Genomic DNA, 15,928 nt, shown 5'->3' with positions numbered 1-15,928 from the left:
TGTTGCAGGAGAGATCCAGCCCGACTAGAGCCTCGGCCCTAAAGCTGGCCTGGCAGAGGCCTGGTCATACCGGGTCTGGGGCTGAGGTCCTAAGCAGGGGTGACCCCGGAGCCGGGGTGCACGGTGGGCATGCCAGCAGGTTCTGGGATCCAGCTGCAGCCCATGGTCCCTGGGTCGATCAGACCCCTCAGGTGCTGCTTCCTGCCAGGGTCACCCCCATGCCCCTCAGCGTCAGTGCAGTCCCCGCCCACCTTGGTCTCCCTCACCTCAACTTTCCTCCCCTCCCAACTTTCACACTGCTGCTTTAATTGCCTTCATTAAACATTCATTCATCCGGCTCTTCATGAAGAGAATAGTCTCCCTTCTCCCCGGGGATTGTCTTGCTGCCCAAAGGCATGCCTGATTTCTCAGAGTGGAGTTGGAGATGGGTGCTGAAGGAGGGTGGGATGCACCCACCATTCTGGCTGCTTCTTCTGTCACCCAAACCCCACCGCACCTGTGCACACATGCGCACAGATAGCCTCAAGTGGCGTAGGCTCCTCGCCAGAGTCAGGTGTATTACCTCCAGCAGTTCTATTCAAGTGAAGGGAAGAGGAGCTGAGAAGAGTAGAGAGTTTCAAATTGCTTTGTCAGTGGCATTATCTATCAAGGAGGATTCTGGGGGCAGGCTTGTGGTACAGCAGGTTAAACCACTGCTTGGCACAACAGCATCCTATTTCCAAAGTACAAATTCAAGTCTCCACTCCACTCATAATCCAGCTTCCTGCTAATGCATGCTGGCAGGTGGCAGATAATGGGTCCTGCCACCACATGGGCAGCCTGGATGGCATCAACAGCAGCTGTTGCATACTGGCAGGGAACCAGTGGATGGAAGATATCAAACTTTTTCATGCACTCCCTGTGGCTCTGCTTTCTAAACACACATTAAAAAAATTTTTTTTAAACCTGCCTACTTCTGAATGTAAGAGGCTCCGAACAGTTTGGCTTCCTTACAGTGCTCACATGAAGAGATCTAGAAGGAAGTGAAGTTGCTGAGTTCCAGCTTGTACTGCACACCCGATTCAGTGGCAGCAGCCGCCCATGGCCCGGGAGCCCTCGGTGCCACTCTTCCTCCCTGGCAACACTGAGCGTCTGCACACACAGGCCTGCCGCTCCCCAGCTGACAGCCTGTCTCTGTCTCCAGGTGGAGGTGGAGGTGGAGAGCATGGACAAGGCGGGCAACTTCATCGGGTGGCTGCACATGGACGGCGCGAACCTGTCCGTCTTGCTGGTGGAGCATGCGCTGTCCAAGGTCCATTTCACTGCTGAGCGCAGCTCCTACTACAAGTCGCTGCTGTCTGCTGAGGAGGCCGCCAAACAGAAGAGAGAAAAGGTAGGAAGGAGTGTGCAGGCTCAGGCCCTGCAGCACGCTCTCCAGCACTGCCCGTGTGCTGCTCTGGGTGGTGTTGCTCTCAGACCTCATGCCAGGGAGCTCAAATCCCACACCAGAGTAGGGACAAGGGCAGGACTGCCAGCCCAGGTGCCCTGACTGTCAGGCCTGCTCAAGTGGACCTGGAGCAGGAAGCCACCCAGAAGGTGACCTTGGAGCAGTGGCAGCAGTAGCTGGGGGTCCAGTAAGGGGGCCCTTAGCATGTCTCCCCCAAGCCAGACCCTTCTCCATCGATGCCGCCAAGAGCCCTGGGTGGAATTTTCCTCCCATGGCCCTGCAGGGAAGTAGCCCCAGGAGATGCGTAAAGCTGTTAGGCCGGCAGATTTATAGGCCATCCGTCTCCACAGACACTGCATGGAAGCAACAAGGGGGGTGGGCCAGAAGCAGCTTTGGGAAACAAATTGACGATTAAGGAACCCGGTGGTTTGGGGTGGGAGCTGGGCTCAGCACCCCCGACACTGGCCTGTCTCCATTGACTTATGGCCCAGCCTGATAATGGGGATAAATCAGCCGGCCACCAATTTGTCAGGGCTTCTCTGAGCTTGAGGGGGATTTTGTGGGACAGCCTTGCTGAGCTATAAATTTGTTCCAGGAATAAGCGTTGCCTTTCCCATGAGGCAGCCATCTGGCTTGAAGCTCTGCTCCCAGAGCCGAGGCCCAGACACCTGCTGGAACCTTCTCCCCAGCCCAGAGAAGCCACACTATCCCCTCCCTAAGCTCTTCTCCCCCAAGGGCTGAGCCCTGGGAGTGGCCTGGGGGCTAGGGCAGGTGGCCATCCCATCAGGTTGGAAGGACTCCAGGGAGATGTGGCCTAAACTCTGGGGAAGCCGGTTCTGACCCTGGACCTGCTCATGTCACACCCTGGCTTCCCTCCGCTCCTGCGGGAAGGGGTCATGTGCTTCCTCTTGGATTTCCTGCTAATGACAGCTGAACTTAAGACTACTGCCACTGTGTCCCCTGCTGCTGCTGGGAGCTGAGGGAGAGGCCATACCGGGGCTTCCTGTGAAAGGGCTGAAGCTTCACAGATCAGCTGGCCGCTGGGGTCAGTGTGGCAGCACCAAAATGCGAGACCGCCTTTCCGGAAAATTCTTTGCTGGTCTTTGTGCTGCCACCCAGCAAGTGAGGCTTGAAGCTGTCTCCTTTGCTCTGCTGAGTTCAGAAACTGCCAGAAGGGTCCCCACTAGGGCAAGGAGGGGAGTCTGGCCAGAGAGAGTGCACTGTATTCCTGGCATTAGTACTCCAGTGTGGGTTTGATGGGGAACTCAGCTCATCCTTTCACTGATGCCAGTTGATGATGCTGAGGAGTAATTACGAGAGATTAATTGCTTACCCAGGCTGCATGTTTTTATGCCATTGCAATTAAAATGCAGTGCACACCTCTCAAGGCAAGACTTGCCCACCTCCAGGGTCCCTCTCCTGCAAATCCCTATCTTCCTCAGTGGTCGTGGGGGACCTGAGCTAGATTTGCTTCTCCTGGAAAGAAAGGTGGCAGGGGTGCTCTGGGAGTGGCACTGGCAGAGCTCTGTAGCAGCCCACAGAGTCAGCTGGATTCAGGGGTGGCAACAGCTGCAGGACAGGTGTCCCCCGAGGACCTGAGGGGTCCCCAGCCTGGCCCCACGAAGGCTGCCTTAGCTGTCGCTAGAGCAGGGCAAGTGGTGGTGTTAGCAACAGGAAGCACACCCACCCACTAACCAAGGAGACGTGACACTGAGAGGTGGAGAGGCCAGGGGGATGTGGACGTTTGTGGGGAAGGTGATGATGCCTGCGTGTCTGGGGGTCCTGACAAGGCTGATTTCCCAGCTTGGAGGACTTAGCTGTCTTTCCACTGGGTTTGATTGCTCTCTGTGCCCTGTGTACTCTGACAGGGCCCTCCACTTTCTCTGCAGGAGACTGATGGGGGGCACCCCTCACCTGCTCCTCAGGGGCCTGGGCACCCTGAAGAGGACCATGCAGGGAGCCTCAGATGGCAGACACCTAGACCTTCTCTCTCTCTGTCTCTCTCTCTCTCACACACACTTCTGTGCAGCAGGGACAGGGCTGGATTGGCGGCCATTGATAGCTTTTATTGAGCTGGGCTTCCCTGCTGTGGCCTTGCAGGCCTCCGCCACCATGGCCCCATGCCAGTCCTGCCTCTGGAGCCTTGTGAGCAGCAATATTAAATAGGAGCGAGAAAGGCTTCCAGACAATGTCTCCTCAGCCCACACTACCCAGCTCCTGCCAGGAGGAGGCCCTGGGACTCCCCAGGGAAGAAAAAGAGAAAAGGGAAAAGGCCAGGAGAAGAGAAGGCCCTACTCCTGACAAGTGTGCTGTGCCTGGCCTAGAGGCAGCTGCAGGGGACCAGAAGGAGTGCCCAGATGGAGAGGGGGCCCTGAGCGAGCCTGGTGCGTGCCTGGCAGGGCAGCCAGCAGCAGCCTCAAGGACAAACACCATTCCCTTGCCCATTCACGACCCTGGTCAGTAGGCAGGGCCTTGGAAGGCTCATGGAGACATGTCCCTGCCTCAGGACAGCACTTCCTCCAGGCCTCTGCTTGTATACAAAAGCAATGCTCATCCACAGCTGCTCCCCAAACCCTGCCACAGTCGGCCTGAGCAGCCCCCTTGTGGCTATCCAGGTGGGCCTGCAGCAGTGCAGCCCTGGCCCTGCTACCTAGGCTAGCTCACCTCCTTCTGCCCCTGGCCTCTGCCCTCACCTTGGCTGCAAGGGCTTTCCCCCAGGCCTGCCTCTGTGTATCTGGATGCAGTCCCTATTCTTCAGGTCCTGTGCTTTGGGGTCTCTCATCTTCTCCCCAGGAGCTTACGAAGGGGAGCATCCATCATAGGCATTCCCCAGGACCAGCTTCTTGCCAGGATAGGAGCTGGGAGGGGCCTAGGTTGGGATTGGCGTAGAAAGGTAGTGGATGTCTGTCTCCTCGGAGCCTGGACTGGCCCTGTCAACACAGGCAGAACACAGACCTGGTTCTGTGGGGTTGGGGGAGTACAGTGACCAACCCACCCTTCGCAGTTCATTGGCCCTCTGTCACCCAGCAGCCACCCAGCTGGGATACATCTCCCTGTCAGCCTGGCTGCCAAGCCACAGTAAGAGCTGGTCACCGCCATCCCCTGTGAGAAAAGAGGGACCTTTCTGGCTCTCCCTTCATCCCTGGTTCTGAGACAGAGCCTGGTGATGCAAGAGGCTCCCCCTCCTCCCACAGGCACTTCCTCCACAGCTCCTCTGCGGGACACCTTGCTGCATCTTGTCACTGTGGGTGACGCTTTACCTCCTTCCTGCCCAGGGAGCTGGGGGGCTTTGTAGAGGACAGCAGCTGGCCCTATTGCTGGGGAACCATCCCAGTGGCCTTGATTGGCAGCATCCCTGACCTCAGGCCAGCTGCCCACCTGAGCCTGCCAGGAAAGAAGCTTCAGCCCCTCCCCCGGGAGGAAACCTGCGCTGTCGCCCGAGGGGATGACTTGAGGCATCACATCCTAGGTAGCAGTTTCTGCTTGCACCCTGTCAGTGCCTTCCCAGTTCATCAACACAGCACAGGGGATGCCCTCCCCCACAGCCACAGGAAGCAGGATGGGATGGGAGCCCTCAGCCCAGTGCTGGCAGGGAGGGGAGCTGGCAGGAACAGTGAGGTACAGCGGAAGGGCCTACAGTGGTCCGGGGCTCCCAGAGCTCTGAGACAGAGGCCTTGTGGAGGCTGCCAGAGCAGGGTGCTGGGCTCAGCTCCAGCTCCTCTGGGTGGTTCTGACCTCTTGGGCTCTCGGAGGCAAGGCAAGTCCCATCAATCGATCGTCCGAGCGGCAGGAGTCCCGAGGGCCTGGAGCCCAGATGTTTACTGGAATGGCTGGCTGAGTAAGACCCTCATCTTGGGAGCTTCCAGCAAGCAGGGCAGGCCCAGGAGGGAAGCCGCAGCCTGCTGGGGACGCACGCCTTGGGGTTGGAAGCGTCTGTCCCTTCATGGGGAGATCATAACTAGAGAGCCCTCTCCCGTAGGGGGGATCGGGGCACAGTCTATTGGCAGGAGGCCTGGGGGTGGCGGAAGCAGCTGTGTGTTCAGAGGTCTCTGGGTGATGGGCACAGCTGGTGGAATGTCTGGATGCTGGGAGGTAGAAGAGTAGAAATTTGGGAGCTAAGTGGGCTAATAGGGATGTCTCAACCCTGCACCTGCAGCCCGCCCTGCGCGCAGGGAGTCCTTGGGTTGGCATTCCTTTCAGTTCTCGGGCCTTGCCTCTTGTTCCCATAGAACAAAGGCAGAAGTGCAGCCTGAGTGTGACCAAGACCGGCCCACAGTACAGGCCACCAGCTAGCTCAGAGGTAGCGTCATAGTCATCCCATGGTCAACCATGCAGAGCCCCAGACAGTTGGCCAAAGGCAGTTGGCAAGTTGAAGGGCAGTAGTGACCAGAGACCACCTCAACTCTCCACATATAGCCTTTCCCGCTGTCCAGCACAGCCCAGTCCATTCTAGAAGGCCGTTTGTAAGTCAGGGATCGTGCCAATGGCTAGTCAAAGATTGTTGTGAGCATAAAGTGGATTAAGCTTTAAAAATGTTTAGAACAGCATCTGGCACCAGTATGCATGTAAGTTTCCGGCTCTACTGTTATCACCCCCCATATTCCTTGTGCACGTGTGTGTGTGTCTGTGGGACCCATGTGTGATCTGGTGGCCTGCACCCCCTCCACTTCCGCCTGCTCAGCCGGAGAGCCACCTCCTCCCCGTGCTCTGCCAGGCCTCACTACTTGGATAATCTCCTGGCTGCGGGATTGGACTTGACGCGCTGTCACGTTGCATCAGCTTCCAAGCCACTGCAAGCCTCACAGTGCAGGGCCTGGGAAGGCAAGGAGAGAACAGGATGGAGAGGGGCTCACCCCACTTCTAAGCTGGGTCCTGACCAACCCCCCAGTCTGGAACCTCAGCCCCGAGTGCCTTAGGAGTGCCAGTGGCCTGAGGAGTTGACAAGAAAACCTACGAGGCACCGTGAGGAAGGACAGGGGGGAACTAGGACACCGCAGATGCCTGAGCGGGGAGTCCAAAGCCAGGGCAGTTCTTTAGAGTGGGGTCCTCATGCCCAGGTGTGTGTGAGGATTCCTGGGGCCTGCTGGGGTCTTATTTGTTGTCTCTGGCACCCTCATAAGGAGTCTTAAGTTGGTGGTCCTGGGGTGGGACCTGCATTATAAATGAATGGCCCAATTGCTTTGTATACCCATGGCCTTTGAGAACCCCTGGATCAGAAGCACTGCAGGGAGGGCTCGAACCCACTCAGAGGTACTCAGTGGGCACCTTGTGCTCGCTCACTCTCCTGGAGGCAACCCTGTGGCTAACTGTCCCCCAAGGCTCCCTTGCGACTTCCCTTCCTTGTTCCCTCCTCGCTCTGCAGGTCTGGGCACACTACGAGGAACAGCCTGCGGAGGAGGTGGTGCCCGTGCTGGAGGAGAAGGAGCGTTCCGCCAGCTACAAGCCCGTGTTTGTCACCGAGATCACGGACGACCTGCACTTCTACGTGCAGGACGTGGAGACTGGTGAGTGTCACCACAAGTGGTCCAGCTCATCTCTTAGCCAGGGGTGAGGGAACTTTGTCTGCAGAGCTCATACTGTTGCCCACCCCCTGTCCTGCTCTCTGTGCCCTCCTCCCTCCAACTCACACCCATGGGAGCGGGTGTAGCCTAGTAGGCAAAGCTGCGAGGCCCAGAAAGGCAGCATGTTTTGTCTGGGCTGTGCCCCAGCATCCTTAGGTAATGGCTTTGCTTCCAGACACCTGTGTGGGACTGGGCTGCCTAGCCCTCAGTCTGCCAACAAGCCCGACTATGGGACGGCAGAGCAGCCAGCTGCAATGCATCCCCCTTCCTCCCAGCTTCCTGGGAAGGCCAAGCCAGGAGCCTGGGCTTCTCCGCCTCTGGAGGTTAACGTGGCCCAGAGTGGTAGCCAGTTGCCATGGCAACAGGCAGCCCTCTAGGGGAATTCGTCCCCAGCAGTCTTTCTAGAGGAGCCTTTCTTGCCTGCTGCCCTTGGGGTTGTGAACCTGCAGAGGCTCAGGTCCCCCAGGCAGGCATCTGAGGCCCGCTGGATGGTGAGATAGCTTTGGCAGCATCTGCCCAATTTCCCACCTGCACCCTCTGCGTGCTCTGCTTCGTGACCCTCCTCAGCTCACTGCTATCCTGTTAAGGGAAACAGTTTAGCTGGCAACAGAGGAGAGCGCTCTTAGAGCCGCCTCTGGGTGCGAGGTGCAAAGTGTTTATAGAGGCTGCGGTGGGTTAGGAGGCTACAGTGCTGAAGCTGTGGCCGGCAGCCCAGGAATGGCAGGATGCGGCTCTGCCCAGCTGCACTCCGGATCGCCGACAGCCTAGTCTCTGCTATTTCCCCTCTAATGATATTTCCCAGGCAGCTGCTCCTGTGGCAATGTCATCTCACCAGGAAGAACTTGACCGTTCGTGGCCCTGGGCTGGCTGTGCCTAAGAAGGCAAGCTGCAGAGCTGGAGCTGTGGGAGTGGGTCGCTTGAGGTCAGCCGCAGTCCCAGTGGGAACTGCTGTGGAAATGAACCCAGAAAAGGGGGCAGCCAGCCACCAGGTCTGCATGGTGTGACCCAGAAAGCAGTCCTTCAGTGGGTGGTGACCTAGGTAAAAATGAAACTTCTCTTTGAGCAGAATGACCCTTTAACACAGACCCTGCCCGGAGCACAGCAAATGCCAGGCAGGCACCACCTGGCCACTGGGTTCCGCCTTGAGCAACAGCAGAGCCCTGGGGTCCCCAAAGGCAATGCTTCGGGGCACCAGACTTCTGGTGACTGCCGTGCCTTAGCATGCTGTCCTGGCAACTCTGGGAAATGAGGGCACTTGAGTGAGTGGCATCTAGAGCAGAAGCTGAGAAAGCAGAAACAGGGACAGCCACCTGGTTCTGAGCTTGGTGGATGAGAGGGGAGTGAGACTTTTGGCAGGCTTCCCAGCGGGTGGTGGTCAGCTTCAGAGAGAGCGCCCTGCCCGGAGGAGCTTCTGTGCCACAGCTCTCCTGAAGCCTGCCGTCCTCTCTTGGCCCTGTCCAAGCCGCCCTTGGGAACCTCGGATCAAAGTCCAAGCCTACTCTGCAGTAGGGACCTTCCTTGGGCCCTTGTCGCTGATGGGAGACTAAATCCTGCTTCCATCATCTCACGCCATCTTGGAGTCGAGGGCTGCTTAGTCCTTGAAGGTCACCGTCCATGGGCAGAGAGTCTAAAGAGGATCCCAGAGGGTTGACCACTGGGCAAGGGCAAGGGCAGCTGTTGTACGACCCAGTCTGGATGCTGGCATGGTGGCCTGACAGTAGGCACACAGCCTGTGTGCATACCCAGCGATAATTCTCAGGGTGGCTAAATTATTAAGCATGCTTTACACACTCAGGATTCTGCTAGACTGTGCACTCTTCAGCAGAAGCTAGTGGGCCACCGTGTGTGCCCTGAGGATCCCACAGTGTAGTGGCAGAAACAAGCACAGACCAGGAATGGAAATGCCGATTGTGGCCAGGATGACAAGAAACATGTGTTTTGCACCTGTTACAACCTCGTGGCATTGATCCCTGAGGATAGACAAGTCCCATTCTGAATGCACACGTTCACATTCACCCCCTCGCCACTGAGCGGGGAAGGGACCAAAAGGACCCAAGAAACCACGCAATGAGGAGTCTGCCAAGCCGAGTAGGGAGGATGTGGTGGAAGGGGGTAGGGGAGGAACCGGGGAGATCTCAGGTGTTGCCAAAGCAGAGGAAGAACCCAGCCGAACAAAAGTCTGAGTGATGAGGGAAAGGTAAGGTAGGGAGAAGGGTGGGTAGACGTGCTAGACCAGGGGGTGGGACAGTAGAGGTGTCACGATCCAAGGGTCAGCACGAATCTTGCAGGGCAGCAAGGGCCAGAGTGGCGAAGGTGGAACATCTGAAGCCTGTGGGCTTTGCTTCTGGAATCCCCCCGCCCCCACCGCGGCCCTCCTGGCTCTGGTTCTAAGGCCCCTTTCCTCATCCAGGGCCACAGTAGGCTCATCCTTCACCCCCACCATCACTCCTGGTACACTTTGGGTGGTGAATCCATTTGGTCAATCCTCTTTGGCCTGGGTAGGACTGGGGCACATGCTGGCACTGCTTCCCCCCCAGAGCAGGCCACATGGCCTTGACCTTGCTCTGCATCAGCCCATGTTCTCTACCTCCTGAACCACAAGCAGAGCCTTGGGCATGCTCTCCAGGGCGCCACAGCCCTGCAGGTGCCACCAGCCCCACTCACCCAGAGAGATGGCAGGAAACCTGTTCAGAAGGACCAGGGTGGACTTAACTGCGTGGACACAAGGCCACAGGCCATCACGTCTCATTGCCCTCCTCCCTGACAGGCACCCAGCTGGAGAAGCTGATGGAGAACATGCGCAGTGACATCAGCAGCCACCCACCTGTGGAGGGCTCCTACACCCCCCGCCGGGGGGACTTCTGCATTGCCAAGTTTGTGGATGGAGAATGGTAAATCCCTTGGGCCAGTGGGGTCAGGGTCATAAAGGGGAAGGGTTAGCAGGCCCCATCACCGGAGTCCAGGCCTACAAAGCTGCCATCAGCTCCATCTCCCCTTGCTTCCCTCTGGGTGGTGGCCTCCCAGCGCTCCAGATCTCGGGTGTCCCTTGTCACTCTACACAGGCAGTCTGGGGTCCATGCATTGGCCCCTGAGCCTCCCTTACAGTTCAGCAACCTCCAGAGTATGAAAGTGGCATCCCACCCTAAGGAACTCCAAGGGGCTGCACCGGGCTGCTCCAACACAGGAGGGATGTTGTTTGAGTGGGTGAAGTGGTGGCTGGGACACAGCAAGCCCAGACCAGCTGCCTGGCCCTCTGCCCCAGTTGTCTGGGACATGAGCAGCAGCCTTCACAGGCTGGTCACTTCCGTGGGGTCTATCACGGGTAGGGCCTGTGGCGCTTCCCAGGGTGACGAAGTGACTTGGATGTGTCCCTACTACGGCCTCCCAGGCAGAACTGCTGGCTAATTACAGCTGCTGCTCAACGTGCTGGGTTCAAATAGCAGACATCAGTCTAGTCATTAGTCTTGTTGCTTTATGCCCCAAGGGTGCATTAATCTGCTCCACATGCTCTCTACTCCTCCTCTACCCCTCTCTCCCAGTGAGGCACTGACTCCATTGGACAGTGGCCACAGCGCCCTAAGCAGGCCTTGATGGAATCAGGGCTGCTTGATAGCCTGGGTGGTAAAGCAGTGTGCCCCCTGCCCCACCACTGCCAAGGCTCCAGGGAGACCAGAAACCTGAGCTCTTCCCGTGATGGCCCTACAGGTACCGTGCCCGAGTGGAGAAGGTCGAGTCTCCAACCAAAGTGCACGTCTTCTACATTGACTACGGCAATGTGAGTGTCGGGGCGCAGGGTGGGAGCAGTGGGCACAGTAGTCCCTAGGTCAAGTCCTAGGTCAAAGCTGACATGACAACCATGAGCATCCGGGCACCTCTGCTATTTATACTGTGAAACAGGCCTGCACCCCTGGGTGAGCAGACAGAATAGGTGTCTGTGAACTCTACCTGCATCTGGGACTTGGAGGATGAGCACTTAAGCACACCATGGTTCCTTTTCCACCCAGCATCTCTGAATAATGGGCCGAGGGCTCCTGTAACAGCTTTTATATCCTAGTGACTGATGATCACCAGCTGTTTGTCCCCTAAGCCCACGCTGCTGGCAGAGGACAGTCCCTCAGGCTGGGCCTGGGAAATCTCTGTAGACAGAGCAGCGGGAGGAGAGAGAAGTATCCTTTGGGAAGATGATGCCCTGGGTTGGGCCTGTAGCCATCTGCTTTCATCCTGTTTCATCCTCAGGGGCTGGGGCATGCTCCCAGTCAGCCACCTGGGGATACCCAAAGGCCCTGCCAGGTTGGGGTGACGCATGCCCCTGGATAGACATGTGTTTCAGATGTGCAGGAGAAGGACATCCAGTCCAGTTAACTATGTGGAGCCTAGTCCTAGGGCAAGGAGGGGAGCTCACCACCTCTCAGGACACTGCTAACCCATTGTTGTCTGTACAGAGAGAGATCCTGCCACCCTCCCGTCTGGGGACCCTGCCGCCCGCCTTCAGCACCCGCGCGCTGCCAGCTCAAGCCACGGAGTATGCCTTTGCCTTCATCCAGGTGCCCCAGGATGTGAGTAGAGCTGTCACGCCCCTGCCTCTGTCTACACTGGGTGACTGTGAGGCCAGTACCTAGGGTTCTGTTGATAATGAACTCAGCAGCAGGAGACATAAGCCTGGATCCTGCCAGTCTAAGGGCAGGGGCACAGACAGGTACAACTTCAGGACATCTCAGCAAGTGTGCTCATGCAAAAAGGAGAGCTAAGCCCCCGCCACTGGCCCAGAGGCTCCTCCTGAGGATGCCAAGGCAAGGGGATGTCAGGACCCCAGGAGGACGGTTTCATCTGCCCCAGCCCCCAAGACACTGTCAGAATTCCATCCCAAGTCATGACCTGGCTGCGTGTGCACCGGGTAGCAAGGTGGGGAAGACCGGGAATGGCTGGGAGTGATTGAAGCAGTGTGAGTGAGGAACTGTGGCAGCCACAGCAGGGCTGTCCACGTGGGGATGGGGCGAAAGGCACAGCTCCCAGAAGCAGGTGGCAGCAGCATGGGACGGAGTGAGAGAAACAGGACTCAGCCTGGCCTTCCTGTGTGTGCTTACGGCACTGTTGGCCAAGGCAGGATAGGGGAGGATGGATTCCAGCTGGGAGGCCCGTTTCCAGCTTGAAAGTGAGGTAAGACCTAGAATGATGAGCAGGAGGGACTAAAGCCATGGAGCGTTCCAACTGTGCAGTGTGTGCCACACCATGCAGGGGGAGGAGAAGGCCGAGACCTGGAAGCAGCCACAATGAAGGGGTCCGTGCCCAGGGCTGTTGGTATTCCTCAGCCAGCAGGAGGGAGAGAGCCCTTTTGCAAGGTCCCAGCTCCACAGGAACTCAGGCTGGGCCCGGTAGAGCCGCCCGGAGTTTCAGCTTAGAGGAGGTGCCTGATGCCCTGGGGCCTGTCCCCAGATGCAGGGGCTAGGCAGCAGTGGGGGAGCAGGGCTCAGCACTGGGCCTGCTGCGGAAGGGGAAGCCCAGGAGATGATGATAGCAAGGACCACACGGTGGGCCAAGAAGTCTGGGGGGATGGGCCCGGTTAACAGGCAGAAACCAAAGTCCCAGGGAAAGGCAGGAGGCGAGATGGGCCAGGACAGCAAGTGCAGGTTTATTCTGGACAGGAACAACCACTTTCCATTGGCAGGATGGGCAGGTGGGCGTGGAAGCCAGAGAAAGGGGGGAGAGCTGTTCTGATGCAGTAGATTTGGAATGAGGGAAGGGAGTGTCCTTCACACCCAGGACCCAGCTTTTCCCCTCAGGAGGATCCCAAGGAGGAGAGTTGCAGATCCCCCTCCCCCAGCACTGGGCCAACTTTCTGGGTTTCCACAGACCCCGGCCCAAGTAGCTATTGCTTAGTTCGCATCATCCCTCCCCCTGACCTGGGCATGTCCCCCTGCCAGGAGGATGCGCGCACGGACGCCGTGGACAGCGTGGTGCGGGACATCCAGAACACTCAGTGCCTGCTCAACGTGGAACACCTGAGCGCCAGCTGCCCCCACGTCACACTGCAGTTTGCTGACTCCAAGGGCGACGTGGGACTGGGCCTGGTGAAGGAGGGGCTGGTCATGGTGGAAGTGCGCAAGGAGAAGCAGTTCCAGAAAGTGGTAGGTGGGGTACGGTGCAGGCCACCTCCACTCCCCACCATGACCGAGGAGGGGAGTCGGACCCATCATCCTGCTGCTCCTGCTGGGGAAAGATAACAGCTTGGGTTTGCTGTTTTTTAAAAAAAAGAAAAACAAACAAAAAAACTAATTACATCCCAAATTAATTGGCTGCAGGTTTGGCTAAGAGTGTAGCTGAAAACTAGAGCAGAAAGTTTCCCAGTACCCGTGCCCCCACGTGACAGGCTTGAGGAGAGGGTCAGTGCTTGGCTTCTTGCCTTGCCCACTCTCATCCCATGCTGACACACACATCCCACGTCCAGACCCACCTCCCAACTTCCAGTGCCACCTGGAGCCACACGTGCACACCAAAGGGTCAGACAGCCCTGTGCCACAATGCCCCTGCCTGGAAAACCCACAGCCAGTGGAGCCTTCAGAAGCCAGACTCTCCCTTCTCACCTTGCTGCTCTTCCTGAAGGATTGGTGCCGGCCAGAGCCAAGGAGACACCCCCACTGCTCTGCTATCCACGGCTCAGGCTGGACGATGGAGTCAAGGCAACCACTGGCTCAGCCGCGTACAGACCCCCCTCCCTGCCTAGCCCTTGAGTGAGCACCAGCCAGCCCCACTTGCCACGTCCATGAGCCCTCCCCAGACCGGCTGGCAAGAAGCTCGGGCCCCCCACTGCACTGCCTACTTCAAGGCAGCACCCTACTCCTCTCTGCTCTCCTCTTCCTAGACAGGGCTGGACAAGGCAGTCTGGGAAAGCCAAATGCTCCTCCCGCTACACCACAGCCCCACAAAATGTGTGGCTGCTTTGTGGATGCGTGGCCTGGTTGTGAATACACAGAGATGATTCCATGGGAATTGCTGAGTCCTAGGGAGAACCAAGCCCTTGTCCGTTGCTGAGGAACCCCTGTGTCTCAAGATGGCTCCAAGAGACTAGAAGCTCCACGAAGAAAGGGAGATATTGGTGTCCCTTGGATAAGGGTGCCCTAATGTCTTTGGCATCTAGAAAATTCCTTTTGCCCCACTGCCTGAAATACTCCCAGCATGTTGATTCATGTCTTCATTCTCATTTATTGAGGAACTGCCACACATCCATCAGTAAGAGACTGTATCCATCTCGATGGAGCTTGCGCCCGAACACTGAGACAGACGATGCAAGTGACTGTAGACCCAGTAGAGAGAACGCAGATAAGCGCAGTGGAAGTGGAGCAGGGCACGTCTCCCAGGTTTTGGCCTGTGTGATCATCCATTTGAACAGGTTTTCTGACTCCCTGAGAAGGGACTCTGGCATCCAAAGACTCAACAACTGTTTGGGCAGGACACAGCCAGCGCCAACCCCTGGGTGCCTTCCAGGCTGTGAACGGAGGCAGGAGTGTGGGAGATGGTGGTTACAACTTCACATAGGGGCCATGGGTGAGGCCTTGTTTGGGAGGTGAAGGTTAATCAGAGACTTTAGGGCGATGGGCAAGGTAGCCAGGGCAACACGAGGCAGGTAACAGCATCTCAAGGAGGCCGGTATAGCTACATCCCTTGAACTTGACTCTGAGCACCCAGGACACCCTGTGAGTGTGGCCAAGCTGGCCCATGTTCCCACAGGCTGTGGTTCTGGCTGCCGTCTCAGAACCCCATGTGAATCTTTCTCCTCTCATCCTTCAGATCACAGAATACTTAAACGCCCAGGAGTCGGCCAAGAGCGCCCGGGTGAGTTTTTGCCTTGGGAGCCCCTAGAGCCTGCCAAGTTGAGGGGGCTCGGCCCTCTGGGTGCTGGTGGGTGGCCCCCCATCCCTGAAGGTGCATGTTCTGTTCTGTCCCACAGCTGAACCTGTGGCGCTACGGGGACTTCCGAGCTGACGATGCTGACGAGTTTGGCTACAGCCGCTGAGCGAGGCGGCACGGCCGGCCCCCAGCCCTGCCCACGCCAGTCCCTCTTCCTGTGCTGGGAGAGGGGTGTACCTGCAGACCCCAGGGCCAGGGGGTATAGAATGGGTCCTAGCTTTGCTTCTTCTACGGTGGCATCAGGGCTGGCAGGGGAGGGATGTGACCCTCTGCATTTGGAGGACAGGCCATCGTCCTCTGTGCACTGTCATGCACAGCCTCCTCCCAATTGATTCATATTTTTATCTGGGGGCTTGTAGGGTTTTTTGTTGTTGTTGTTTTTTTAATTGTCCTCAAATCAGGAAGAACCCTGGAAGACTTGGTCCTAGGTGAGGGCCAGTCCCGTTCCCTGCCTCTATCCCAGCTCCCCTTCTTTCCCAGCTCTGTCAACTGTTGGTTTCGTGACTTCTTGGATATATACCCGTTCTCAGCTGTCAGTGTGTCCACTCCTACCCCCTCACCAGCCCATTGTGTATTTAAAGCTTTTAAGGCCCAATAAAGTAGCACATGCTGTCTGCAACCCTTGCTGCTCATGCTTATGGTATAGCCCACACCTGGGGTCTTGGCAACCCCTTTGTGCCAGGAGACCTGGCCACTGGAATGACTGCCAGCCAGGCACTTCTGCAGAATGCCAAACAACTCCAGGGTCCGGTAGGTGTCCCGTGGCACACAGCTGCCCTCGAGGACCTTGGAGGTTGAGATCAGCCAAACCCGCAGTGCCCAGGTCCATTGCCCTGCCCTGAGTGTGTGCACGCCTCCTGCCTTGCAAGGGGCTCCCCGAGGGCCAGCAGTTCCCCAGCAGGAACCCGCTGAGGGAAAGGAGATGAGTGCCCTCAAGCTGCTGGTGGCTGGCGTCAAGTGGACTAAGACGTGGGATGTCCTCTGCTGGAGCTCGGGGCTGGTGAGTCGAGCTGCTCAGAGAGCAAGCCACATCCCC

At 57.7% G+C, this 15,928-nt stretch overlaps 1 protein-coding gene across 1 annotated transcript in view; it reads left to right on the top strand.

Annotated features, from left to right (window-relative positions):
- The window catches only part of SND1 (staphylococcal nuclease and tudor domain containing 1), a 383,215-nt gene extending 367,704 nt beyond the window's left edge, over positions 1-15,511 (top strand). Inside the window, exons 17-24 of the mRNA XM_004592504.4 lie at positions 1,184-1,372; positions 6,789-6,930; positions 9,755-9,878; positions 10,693-10,762; positions 11,430-11,543; positions 12,909-13,112; positions 14,773-14,817; positions 14,933-15,511. Of these exons, the coding sequence (XP_004592561.2) occupies positions 1,184-1,372; positions 6,789-6,930; positions 9,755-9,878; positions 10,693-10,762; positions 11,430-11,543; positions 12,909-13,112; positions 14,773-14,817; positions 14,933-14,998 (954 nt within the window). The 3' untranslated portion in view covers positions 14,999-15,511. The remainder of the gene's footprint in view (positions 1-1,183; positions 1,373-6,788; positions 6,931-9,754; positions 9,879-10,692; positions 10,763-11,429; positions 11,544-12,908; positions 13,113-14,772; positions 14,818-14,932) is intronic.
- The last annotated feature ends 417 nt before the right edge of the window (positions 15,512-15,928 follow it).

This window comes from Ochotona princeps, chromosome 25, assembly GCF_030435755.1.
Source record: "Ochotona princeps isolate mOchPri1 chromosome 25, mOchPri1.hap1, whole genome shotgun sequence".
Classification (NCBI taxonomy): domain Eukaryota; kingdom Metazoa; phylum Chordata; class Mammalia; order Lagomorpha; family Ochotonidae; genus Ochotona; species Ochotona princeps.
Note: the sequence above shows the minus strand (reverse complement) of the source record. Positions and strands in the feature narration are given on the sequence as shown.